Consider the following 13,550-nt stretch of genomic DNA (forward strand, 5'->3'; position numbering starts at 1 on the left):
GGCAATAAAGAAAAAAGACCTATGCATATATTTCCAGTGCGACACAATCAAAACCATGTTTTTAGGTGGGAATATGAAATTTATTTGCATTGTTAGATGAAGCAGAGATTGTCAGGTGATCCAACACACTGTGGCGCACACTGGTGAAATACCTGAGCTTGGCTTTCTGGCCAACAGAAGACAAACTTTTCCACAAGCCTCTGAGAGCACGTGCACATAGTGACAACGCGCTCATCGAGAAAGGCTTCAATTTGTACAAAGTAATAGAAAACGAATGAGTTCATTAAGGCATTTTTTTTTAACTTCACAGATGAGAGTGGACCTGATGCCAGGAACTATAAGCACACAAGCTGCAGCGATGGTGGTGTACCTCACAGAGTCATTATGAAAAGTTGTTCGGCTGAGTTTTCAGGTAGAAGTCATACAAAGCCTCTCCAGATACAAACTGTACAGTGGAATACTACAACATGCAGATTGAGGAACAAGTTCATTCCTTATTTTGTCCTAGAACAAACACTGAGAACCAGAAATAAAGATAGGAAAATGACATTCCATAACTTTTCTTAAATGTACCTTGTATTTCATACCAAATCTGCAAAGTGGAGCCCTCTGCTATGTTCTTTTGATGACCTGGATCACCCAAATCCCTCTAGGTTGTTTTAATTTTATTATAAAGCTTCAAGTCTTTTAGGACATCCTATTCAGCAAACATTTAAATGCAACTTAGTTCAGTTTGAAGACAAAGAAAGTTTTGGAAATTGTAATTGGTAAATGTTCAGTAAGCGTTTTTGACATATAAAACCTTTTTTATTACCTGATTTACAATGGGGGGTGGGGGTGGGGCTGGGAACCACAATCCTAAAATATTGGATTTTGTCAAAGTAATTTTTCTACCAATTCAATTTTTACATTATTCTTCAGGTGTTGGAAAGCAATCTAACAATCTTTTAGTCAATCTTTTATTAAAAACAATGTTACTCAAAAATACTTCTCTACAAAATTCCAATTAAATTCCAACATTTTAATTTCAAGCTGGATTGTTTTAAAATGAGTCAAAAATCAGAGATTTGGACATATATGACATGCTTGTGTAAAACAAAAGACTTGTAGGAGCAAGATTATTATTTTATGTAGTGCCAATACTCATTAAACATTCTTCCGAATTAAAGTTTTTATTTTCAGAAAATCACTTTTCAAATAAATTTATAAAAAGAAAAAAACTGATCTGGGTGAGCAGGTCATTTTATGTAAAGATATATTCAGATATCTGGATGATTAAACACCACAATCATCCTGAAATCGGTTAACAGAAACTGAGATACCACATACTTTTTGAGACTGAACATTTGGCATTACAGATGGTAAAGAAAACTGTAGAGTCCTAGAAACAGACTTTGAAAAAAAAACCCCAAAACAAACATTAACAGGCACAAAATGCATAAGCAGGAAATTATAACCTGGTCTGTATGAATCCAGACCAGCAATGGAAACCCTCTTCAGCAGCAGCAATCTTAAACATGGCGTCAGTCTGAGGTGAGCGAGCAGCAGCAGCCGCACATGGAATAGATGGGGTTTTTAATAAACTTGATCATCACAAAAAAGGAAATAAAAAAACAAAAATAAAAAAAATTGGAGCTTGTTTTTACACCTCATCTCCTGCGCATTCATTCACGTGTGCACCTGTTCTGTTACAGCAGACGTGTTTGGGAGAAAACACTGCGATCAGTATTAGACACAGCTCACAAGGAGGATTCAGTCAGGCAGCTGCACTGTGTTCATTCATCAGTCTGGTGAGAGTCTGGGGATTTCTTATCCACAAATCCCATGAAAAGACAAACGTAAAAAAAGAAAAGAAAAAAACCCATCAGATCTAAAGAGAAGGATTTTCAAATAATAGTCACAATTTGGTGTCATTAAGTTTGCATCATTTAGCAGTCATTTGTTCTTATGTTACTATGAATTAACAGCTTTGGTTATTTTAATCCCAACTTGCATCTGAATCTAAGCAAAAATGGTAAGGAAAAAAAAGGGTAAAATAGAAGAACAAGCAGCTTAGAAAATTAGATAAATTTTAATCAAAATAAAAATTATATTTTTAATCAAAATAACACCGTTAGATACCAAGTTGGTGCAAACATCTTAGTAAAAGTAGGTGATAAAAGTGAGACGTGCAGGTATGATTTGTTCTTTTCATGGAATTTCTTTTGGGGCGGTTTGGATGCCGGTGAACCGTAACAGGACTGAAACACAAGTTTTCATTTTAGTTATCAAAAGCTCAAAATGTGTGAAATTACTACCATGAATTTACTGTTGAGATCAAAGGCCACCATTAGTCTCTCAGGCCTCTCATATACACCTGCAAAACTATAAATGCCATTAAAGAGTCCTCTGACTCAATATAGTTCTCCTTTCCCACTTGTGAAAATGTTTTTTGTAACCAAAAAATAAAACAAAGAAAACCTTCTCATTAACTAACTTTAAAGTGTACAAAACCCAGTAATGCAGAAAGCAAAACGAAATACCAACAGATTAAACTGAGAATGGACTGGCAGTGAATATTTTTGAAGTACAAAAAAATAATGAAAAGAAAAAAGTATGTTCTGATATGTTACATAATAAAATAAAGTTGCTGCTGTTTCTTCCAAAAACACATTTTGCTGATACAAAATAGCAGCACAGTTTTGATTCATGTGCAGAAGATGAAGTTGCTTTAAAAATCCAATACATGAAATTTTTATATATATATATATATATATATTTATATGTGTTGTAGCAGGACTTTTAACTTAAGAGAAGCACACTATAACAGTTTCCTATTTACAATAGCAAAAGTTAAAGTTAGGCAAATATTACAAAAATCCTTATCATGAAAAGCAAAAACCTTGATTCGTTCCTTGTACATTTTCTTGCACTTATACAGTTAAAACACATGTAAGTTTCTCTCCTTGGACTGCACCGAGTAGCACCTGTACTCTTCTGAAACATTTACTCATTGTAACCATGACTTTGTCAGAAATTAAATTCTGTATTGGTGGTAAAATCATAGAAAAGAAAAAATGACAGTAATATTCCAGTATCCTATTGTATAATATTTGTCCTCACATTCAGTTGGCAGAAGCACATATTTTACACTACATCGACTCCTGCCTCTTTAGAAGTAAAACTGAGGGAAGAGAAGATGAGTGCGACTAAGTTGAAGGGACAGAGTCAGTAACGGCTGGCGTCCACTCAGCAATTAGCTGGACTGGGGACTAAGCAAAGGCTTGATTTTGAAAACAAAAATGTGAAGATGGCAGGCAATCTGGTTGCAAACACTGACACAGTAGCGCACCAGGTCAAACAGGGAAATGATCTGCAAAAGACAAGAGAAAGGTCACCATTTTAAGACTGAAAAAGCAAAGTTACAAACACAGGTAATGCACAATATAATCAGAAATCTGAAGAGGACACTTAAACCACTTCCGAAATTAAAATATGATTATTAAACTGTTAAAGTTTTCTGTAAATCATACAATGTTGACTTACGATACATATGTGGGGAAAAAGAAAGCTTACAAGTCAGGAAAAAATAAATAAATAAAAAAACAAGTACACCTCTGCTGGTTGAAAAGGATTTCAAACACAATCAGGACTCATTGAGGAATTGTTACTGATAAGGAATCTACAAACATCATATTTTAAACTACCCTAAAAAACAAACAAACATATTTTAACCTAAAACACTGATATTTATCATTAATGTCATCGACTGCATCTGAGCTTTTACATATAGGTTTGTCCAAAATACACCAGTTGGAATGAAGGCATGTACTTACCAGTGCAATCCAGAGTACCAGGTACTCATCAATAAAACTATTGAAATACTGATCGAGAAACAGTAATCCTGGCCCCAAGAAGGCTAAGTCATGGAGATGCATCTCACTTTTTGTCATATGTGCTACCTGTGAAGAGAGAAATATGCAGATCACATAAAAAAACCAATAGAAGAATCAGCAATCTCTAAAAACACAACAAAATTTATAGGACGGAACATCAGCACTGGCCACAGGAAGTCTCATGAGTCAGAACAGCTTTGTTTGTCCTTGTTGGATATGAGAATGGAATGTAAATAATTTGACTTAATTTATATTTAGCAATTTGTACATTTTCTAACAACTAGAAAATGTCCAAATTAGCTCAATTTGTTTGAGCTCAAGTACAAACAAATTATATCTACTCAAAGATTATGCTGCTAATAAAGTTTAACTGGCAGATAATTTGACCAAAAACTTTTTGGAATTAGTCATACATTTTTTCCTCATGACACAAAAAAGGCTATTTCTTGATTGCTTGCACAGGGGAAAAGAAAACTTTTTTTTTACCCCTCCGAGGGGGTCTTTTGTGGGCTCTAGTGTCCCTTATATGACAGTAGGCTGACAGGAAAGGAGAGGGGGGAAGACATGTGGCAAATATCGTCGGGTCCGGGAGTCGAACCCGCGACAGCCGCGTCGAGGACTCAAGGCCTCTAAACATGGGTCGCGCTATCCCCTACGCCACCACGGCACGCCCAGGAAAAGAAAACATTTGAGACTGCTAGTATCCATTTCTTGGCTTCAAATTACATTTTAAAATTTGTATGCTTAAAGTTTAACTCGCAGATAATTTGACCAAAATCCACTCTTGTGTATAGAAATTACAAACTTAAATAGTTTGTAATTACAAACTTAAATAGTTTTATTTTTAATAGTGCAAACTTAAAAGAGTTTTTCATCTTTTACATGAGTCTAATATAAGCAACGGGGTTATGCACAAAAATTAGTTGAGCACCATAAGGTGGAAGTCTAGGATCATGCTTAAATCAACATTTCTCAGAAAATGTCATGTATTACTGACCTTCAAAAGAGATTTTTGTATGCCAGTTGTGCCTCCCTCTATTCAAAAGGTTTTAAATGTTAAATATTCAGATAACGGTCAATTGAACAATTCACAATACGACTATAGTGGTGCATTATTATGATTCCTGCATTTATCCCGTTTAGTCTTGAAAATTGTAACTACTTGCTTTGAGTCTGGTGTGGTAAAAATGTCAACTGTGATGTAGATTTCCATTTGTACTGAAGAAAAGACTTACAACCTAATTTATTTGTGATTTTGGCCGATACGAAGCCAAACGCCAGGATATAAAGACATGGATGTTTCTCGAAGAGCTGGACAGCAGACTTTTTGTATATCATCACTGCCAAAATTATAACTGAACCAATATGTAGGACAGGAGAGAGGACGCTGGTTCCCTGGGGACAAAGGACAACAAAATCAGTGTCAGTACATTTATACAGAGGAGTACTAAAAACCAGTTCCTAAAATCTTATGTTTCTAACAGTCTTTCATTTTACAAAGATAGGAAAATTGGCCCTGTAGCTGGTACCAACATGTGCCCTGAATGACTCAATCACAAATAAACAGAGCTAGAGACAGGTCATTTTCTGAAATAAAGCGTCAGACAACTGGCAAGTTTATTTCCTTGTGAATGGTTTTGTTCCCTGCTCTGCTCATTGTCTTCTTAAGTACCTGGCTTAAGTCAGGAGATGGGTGGGACTAAATCTTCTGAATTTTAATAAGAACAAGACAGAAGACCTGCCGTTTGGGCCAACTGGCACCGATAGAAAACAAGAAAACCAGTATCAGAAATCTGGGTGTGAGAGTTGACACTCCTTTTTGATTGATAGTTAAGTAAACACAGGGGTAAAATCCTTCTTTTTCCAGTTGAGGCATTTATCACAAATAAAGCAGTCACCTTGAAACTATAATCCATTCTTTTATAATCTTGGCTCCTTGCTCTTTTGTTTCTTTTTGGAATTAGTCATACATTTTTTCCTCATGACACAAAAAAGGCTATTTCTTAATTAGCTTGCACAGGGGAAAAGAAAACATTTGGGATTGCTAGTATCCATTTCTTGGATTCAAATTACATTTTAAAATTTGTATGTTTAAAGGTTTAAATAGCTGAAATTCTCCATTTCATCTGTCAAAACTGCTGCGGCCACATGTGCCATTTCACTGTCATAAGGCTGGACGATATGGCTGAAAAATTTATAAACGTATTACGATATAAACATTCAAGCAGCTGATACCAATCATTTTTTGTTTTAAATATCTGAAATACTGTCAATGTGGTGGCGTGACAAATCCTCTTATCTACAGTTTTCACTCCATGGCATGTTTTATTATTTTAAAGCGCTTATGAGGTAGAGTGGAGAAACTTGAAGCTGCTGCGCAAGTTACTCAATAGGTTGTTTCTAGGTAACCAGAAGTTACTTAACAGGTTGCTGCTAGATAACCAAAGAGTGAGCGAGTTAGTTGATGCCACCAACCACGCCTGACTGTCCATGACAGGTTAAGTGGATAAGAACGTTCCTCTGCCTCCATACCCCATAATGCTGTGCAATTCTGGGTCAAATTTGAGTGAAATTATTGATCATGTGTCTATTGCTGATATACATCTTTATTGATTTATTATTCAGCCCTACTATGTCAGCTCAGTAAATTAGTGAACCAAGAGATAATGGAGTTTTGTTTTATTGTTTTGCCAGTACAGTCACATAGTATTTTAAAATTACCCTCGAGTCTTTGTACTATCTGCGTAGCTTTTATTCAGCTCTATTTTGTTCTTTCAGTTTGGCTTCACTGTGGAGCCTTTTTGGTGAGTGCCATTTATTTGAAAGCAGTCAAACAAACAAATATAAATCATAACATTCAGATTATAAAATATTAACAGCGGCTGATATAGTGTCAGCAGACTATTGGTCTGTTCATGGGGCTTACAGCAGAGCTGATACAGAGATGTAGACTGCATGCATTTGCATAAGGGAGCAGGTGACCCAGGAAAGGGTCACCCAGGAAAAAACAGTTTTCAGGTAAACTCTTTATAATAATTCACTAACTAATCCCACAACTCCACAAACAGCAACATCAATGATACTTTTGAACCAAAATGTTTTGATACTTACAGCTATTGTGGATCCATTTTTACCAACACCTCCAGTAAATATAACTCTGAAGTAATTTGTGCAAGAGAAGATGGCTCCTAGTAAAGTGCAAATGGCCGGAATCATTTTCATCTGGATATTTAGGACGGGAATCTGGGAATCAAAAGATTCACACAGCAAACTTAGAAACTTACAGTTGGTCAAACAAAGAGATTAAAACATACGCTGGTCTGGTTTTTAAAGTTGTTCTGTATGTCATAAGCACGTTCAGAGTTGAATCCACAATGAAGACGTCATGAGTAATGTTAGAGAATGATAAAAGCGCTATCAAGACTTGTTTTTTTTTTACTAGAATAAAACAGTCAACACAACAATGTTAGAGCAGCATTACATGTTTATGAAATTATCAAAATTACCACCATAGAATTATAGAATTATATGCAATATGTCAATTTGTTGGAATTAGAACCATTCAAAATTACCAGTGACTGCCAAAAAGCAGATCCTCCCACGGCGGCCAGCAAATACATGATTATAATGAAGATTTGCACCTCAGTCACATCAATGCTGAGTGGGAGGAAAAAGCAGAGGATTTACAGTGAAGTTTAGTAAAAGTCTACCAGCACATCAAATTCCTACAGCCTTCCTCCACAAGACATTACCGGACATGGAGCCAATAGTTTGGGTCTAATTGATTAACTTTAAGTTTATGTAAAAAATGAAACAGATTATGAATCATTGTTCTCAATGTGACTCCATGCAGGACAACAGCCATTGTGGAGGCAGGCAGCAGTAAGCCATGCAGGCAGCAGCCAGGAAGTTTACCATCACTTTCCACAGGGAGGGACCAACAGTGGCTGTGAACATCTGTAATCCTGCTAGACAGAGCTGCAACTCTGTTATGTCAAATCTACACACAGGACACATTACATTTACTCCACCTTGACTGCACACGTTACTACTATAAACTGATGAAAAGGACTAATATTAAAGTATTACTGCTAGGATTCACTTTTAGATAACTTCTTCAGAGCCTTGGAGTAAGCCCAAGATTACAAGATGCCAAGAACCTGTTCCTGGGTTCTTCCAACCACTTTTTTTTATTCAACAAAATGTCTCTTTTTAGCAATAGTCTTTAAGACCAAGGATGAGATACCAAACACTGCACAAAAACAAAATCTAAAAGTATTTTTGGTCTAGTTTCTAGTGCATAATATTTTCACCTTAAATGAGACAAAACTAACATACGAGTAACTTTTCATCAAGATATAAGAGCTTGTTTTAAGCTCAAACTAAAGCAAACATACTTGGTAAAATTTTGTGTTTTTGCAGTGAAATTATGCGGATTAGCTTTTGGCAAATTTTCAATCACATAATTAGCCTCTAGGTTCTCAAGAAAAGCTATAAATGAGCATAACCCAAAATAAAATTACAGAAAAAAGGGTTTGTGTTTTCCGGAGTCAATTTTCATTTATGAATAAATTTAATATATAGCTTCAGCCTATAGAAGAATCACGAGTGGCCTTTTCCCCATTGAATTTAGCACATCTTTAGCTTCAGCCAATTGTATATAGTAATGTTAAAATTTCCCATAGACAGCAAAACTTATATTGGCTTGGCAACCAACTCAGGACTGACTCATCATGCCATTTCATCCAACTAGAAAGTCAGTGTACTATAATACTGATACTGAAGCTAATCTCTCTGCATATTACCATCTTTCATAAAACATAAAAAAGGCACAATGCACTTTTCATTTTGTATTTGTGACAATAATAAACCATTTCTACATAATATAGATAATTTCTGACAGTAATGTATGACAAAAGGGGATTTGTTTGTTCTGTTTTGATCATTCTAAAGCACATGAAATATACAAGACTTTTTAAAAGGAAGCTTGTGTGTCACTAAAGGCTGGTCTGAAGTCAGAGGTACTGACAAATGGTCAGACTGAGACAAAACAGATTTGTTTTCATTGTTTCCCGACTCACATGCCAAAGCGTAGCGTTCCTGACACGTATGTTTGCCAGTGGGCACAGTAGAACATAAACATCCCAGCGAAGCAGCAGAAGAACATCCAGTCTGGGTTGGTGCCCAGCTGCACTGCTATACTGGTTCCCAGTACAACAAACACTGCAAGGATGAAACACAGGTACAGACAATGTTAACATGGTTACAGCTTTTCTAAGACGAAACTCTGCTCATTCAGAGGTTGTTTTTTTTTTTTTTAGGTACAACCAACTGTGCCTTGCTATTGTATTTCTGCAGCACAGAGGCAGAATAAAGAGATGAGGGGTCAGGATGTTATGCTGCTGGGTTCCAGAAGAAGTGATGACACAGACAAAAAGAGGTGTGTGTAATGGGAGGTCAGCACTGTGAGACATGCTGTTCTAATCAAGACAGAGATTTGAGCGTTTGCAAGCACATGCCAATACATTGTAGAGTGTTATAAAGTTTAAATCAATGACCACAGAGAAAACTGCAGCAACATCAGACTGAGATGTTAGCTAACAGAAGTACAAAAACAAAACTCCACATCATGAGAGCCAGACATCAACAAAACCCACCTGTAGAGAGGGAGTCGCAGCCGTGGTCAAATAGCTCGCCCAATGGAGAGCTGCTATTGGTGCGTCTGGCCTGTTTTCCATCAATGGCATCCAATGACTGGTAGATAAAGAGACCCACTGCACACATTAGGTATGCCCAGAGAGGAGCCTGGAGCAACACAAACACAGAAAAATGTAATTATCATTAGGAGTTTTATTACACAAAGCTTTTTTCCTCCCAAGGAACATTTTATTCCAAGGATGATAAACAGAAGCTATTAGAATAACCAAACATATCAGTACAGAATATTTTTTCAATGGAATCTAAAAGGCACTGTTTATGCCATTAAATAATATAAACCAGCACAATGCTTCCAGTCAAGATGGACCATTTAGTCTTAAAGTGTGAAAAATTTTATCTGCAACCTTTGCAGAAAAAAAAAGTTTAATTAAATTAAGAATGAACTTTTCAGCTTTGATTGTTATTGATAACGTCGTCAAACTACATTCACATTTCCTCACCACTTTAATAAGCTGATTATATCGTTAAATAATTTACTAAACAATTTTAATTTCTTCCTCTTCAACAGTTTCCTATTAGCAGTGTCCAGAATTATTTAGGTAGTAAGAACATGTTCTAGGACTAGAAGTATTTTTTCTGTCCCACCTGCTCAGTGGCAGTAGGGCAGTAATAGACAAGCACGAGGGTGGTGAAGACATTGGTGGCCAGGCCGATGATGGTGATGAGGTTGGGGGCAATCCAGGAAGGGACCTGTCCAACCAACCACTCCCAATAGCGCTGCATCAGAGGCTCCAGCAGCGAGCGTCCAGCACTGCTGTACCTGCAGGGACGGAAAAAAAGCAGGTGAGGTCCTGGAGATTTCTCCCAAAACTAGAATCAAAAACGATGGAGTTGAAAGAAGGACCAAATCACCATAGCAACAGGCTAAAAGAGGTTTTAACATATGAAGATTGTTGATTCTTGTCATTATTGGGACCATTTTTTTTTTTCAAAACATAACTCATCCTGGAATTATGTATATTAATGTTTACGTCCCTTACACTTAGCCAAAAACGCATATTTATCAGCATCATCTGACTGTACTGTAGTTTTTAAGGAAAATTATAATGTTTTTACTTAATGTAATTCATAAAAATTCCAATTCATCTTATAAGCTCTAAATTTGTGTGCAGGAACATTCATAAAAGGGTTTGTATTAATCATTTAAACATACGTCAGACTTGACATACTTGTTCTACTTTAAACAAACAGTATAAAGAAGGAGATTTATCACTCCTCAGTAGTGAGTAAACACTACAGCACAAAAGCAAACACCAGGTAAAGTAATTGAGAACAATACACACGTTGTATTACAATCCCTTGGGTTTCATTGTTGAACTACTCTCAAACGTTTTCCATATAATTATGTTTTAAGTACAGCCTGAACATCATTAGCTTTAACATTTAGTGTAACATGCAAAAACAAGAGAAACAATAATAAAATACTTGACACATACATTGTACTTGAGTTGTTGCATAAAAACTTGCAGCCAAATCATTATTTGGCAATTGGATAATAAATCTAATTTTGTGCAATACAGGATGCAGTGTTTATACCTATGCTCCTCCAGTCTCTTGAGCTGGTGCCGGGATAGAGGGGGAGAAGGAAGCTCGATCAACCTGCGCAGGACTCCAGGAGACAGCCAGCAGGCCGCCTCCATGCCCATGCCTGGCCTCTGATCCTTGTCCCGGGCAAGGCTTCGGCGAGTACGCAGGCCTCCCCCGTGATGCCCCGTGATGCTCATGGAGCCCTGATGTGATCCCTGATGGCTCTGCCTCTGCCACTGTCCTGCCTGGAGGGCTAAAGATCCACGATGTGGCTGGACTGACGTCTGGGGAGAATTAACCAATGGTTTTCTAGAGAAAAACCTACTAAAAATGATCATGATATTTTCAGAAGGACAATGATATAAATAAAATAAATCTACTGCAGGTCTTAAAATTGAGTTTGCAGAAAATTAAAGAACTGCAAGATTATATTCATCTTTTTTGGATTCTTAATCAACTCAAAAAATGCATCATAATACATCCTGTCGGTTGATGCATTTACATACCAAAAGCATGTCACTTATCTTTGTTTTGATGCACGAAACAATCAGTATGTGACCTGCTGATCAGGAAGAGACTAGCAAACTGTTAGCAAACAACAAACATATAACATGTAATTAAAAATGTCCACACCAGTTCAGATAATGAAGGACAAAGTTACCTTAATATTTCTGTAACTAATTAACAATTAGTTAGTAAATGCCAATGCCTATACTTCAGTCATAGTTTGCTAGAAAGGTGGCTCTGAAAAAAAATTAAACACTTACAATTAATGTTTTTAAAGTAGCTCAAACAATCTTTTAAACAATTCACTGTCATTAATAAGTGTTTTTTAAAAATAATTAAAGAATGCAGAACGTCTAAAGAACTAGGGAAACAAGTTATGAAGAAGTAAGGGTATCTCAAGCGGGTTCACAAACTATTACTATTTATGGTTTGAGAGCAATGTTAAGTACCTAGTCTTTATTAAAACAGCAATGCTTACATTCTTATATTACGACTCTAACCAAAGATTAAACAATTACATTTCAAGTACCTCGGTCCAGCATTCATGTAAATATTTTCAGCGTTGCACATAGAGGAGGGAATTTTTTCAATTAAAACAACCCCTACTTTGCTGTTAAACATAAACGTCCTCAGAGACAGGACACAGCGACCCTTGTGAATCTCGACTGTCGCATGTCTCTGTCACTGATATGATGTGATCAATCAAGTCAGAATGGAACATCCAGACAAGTCAAAACACAACGTGTCATGTTGCGCTCTACTATTACGCTTACAGTTCCACTCAGAGTAACTCCGAAGGCTTGTTATCATTGTACAAGCCAAAGGCGATTTATTTACAACGTCTAAATGCAGTAAGAATATACTTATTTAACTGTCAGCTCTCGGTTACACACGGACTGCCGACAGTTCTTAATCGACAGCAAACATTTTCTTGAGTAGCATGTTAGCTGTTAGCTTGGTTCAAACGGACCAAATGCAACGAATTCAAACTCCCTACCTCCATTTAAATTATTCTAGAATTAGAATTTTTATTTGAACAAAAAATGTGTAGTACGCACGTTTTCTATTTACGAAAGTGGTGTTGACGGGTGTGCAGCCCTGTCTAGCTTAACAAGCTAAAACAAATTCAGCTAACGAATGCTAACACCAACTGACCTGGCGATTAAAGGACGGGAGCCACGGACTGTCCACGGGTCAGTTATGAAGCTTAAGTCCAACAGCCAGCTTGTCCTTGTAGTGTCCGCTCCGATTTACTGTTTATGATCCAGAGCAGCGTCTGCAACCGTAAAGAAATGTCCACGACCCGGTGTCCCAGCACCCAGTCGGCTTGGTGAGCTAGTTATCGTTAGCCATCACGGAAATCTCGCGACGTCTACTTCAGTCAGGGAGAAATTTATCCAGAACTAGATCTCCCAGGCAACTAATAATAATACATTTTTAAATGGCCTGTACTTGTATAAGACGTTAATACTACAACTAATCATAATAACAACAATAATATATTTTTTAAATCAAATTATATCAGTGCAATATGTATAAAAGCACAATGAATAGGAAATGAAATTGAAAATGTGCAAACACATCCCCAGTTTATTTCCATCAAACGACTTATACATCTACAAGACAATGCCATGTTACATATTTGTCATCATATACAAAAATAGGGCTCTGTTGGAATTATTAAAATGTGTGCTAACACTGCTGTTCAGGTAAATTTTAAATTATTCTTCCTATTATTCAATCATTTGACACATAAAACCGTAGACACTTGTTATGTTATGTACTTGAGGCATTTAGCTTAAATTAGCAGGGCAAAATAAAAAGAAATGCACAGTTAGATTAATCTTTTATGTCTATTTTACAAGACAAAAAAAGCCTAGCAGCACTTATTTTCTTTTACATAACATTTTCAGGCAGTGTCCT

The 13,550-nt window shown here is 36.5% G+C and overlaps 1 protein-coding gene across 3 annotated transcripts; it reads right to left on the reverse strand.

The window, feature by feature from the left end:
* Window positions 1-58: 58 nt before the first annotated feature.
* Window positions 59-12,988, reverse strand: cept1b (choline/ethanolamine phosphotransferase 1b). Of its 3 annotated transcripts, XM_032549865.1 has the most exons (11): window positions 12,783-12,988; window positions 11,130-11,404; window positions 10,179-10,353; window positions 9,533-9,680; window positions 8,957-9,098; window positions 7,448-7,532; window positions 6,987-7,118; window positions 5,114-5,270; window positions 5,035-5,036; window positions 3,816-3,941; window positions 59-3,352 (listed from the first exon to the last, which is right to left on the reverse strand). In XM_032549865.1, the coding sequence occupies exons 2-11, from the start codon at window positions 11,315-11,317 to the stop codon at window positions 3,236-3,238; spliced, it is 1,272 nt and encodes a 423-aa protein (XP_032405756.1). In that variant the 5' UTR covers window positions 11,318-11,404; window positions 12,783-12,988; the 3' UTR covers window positions 59-3,235. The 3 variants fall into 3 exon arrangements, 1 of the variants encoding a protein (XP_032405756.1); XR_004337117.1 differs by lacking the exon at window positions 5,035-5,036 and having other exon boundaries at window positions 5,111-5,270; XR_004337118.1 differs by lacking the exons at window positions 5,035-5,036; window positions 7,448-7,532 and adding an exon at window positions 7,791-7,875 and having other exon boundaries at window positions 5,111-5,270.
* Between the last annotated feature and the right edge of the window lie 562 nt (window positions 12,989-13,550).

Source organism: Xiphophorus hellerii, chromosome 20 (genome assembly GCF_003331165.1).
Source record: "Xiphophorus hellerii strain 12219 chromosome 20, Xiphophorus_hellerii-4.1, whole genome shotgun sequence".
In the NCBI taxonomy this organism is placed as follows: domain Eukaryota; kingdom Metazoa; phylum Chordata; class Actinopteri; order Cyprinodontiformes; family Poeciliidae; genus Xiphophorus; species Xiphophorus hellerii.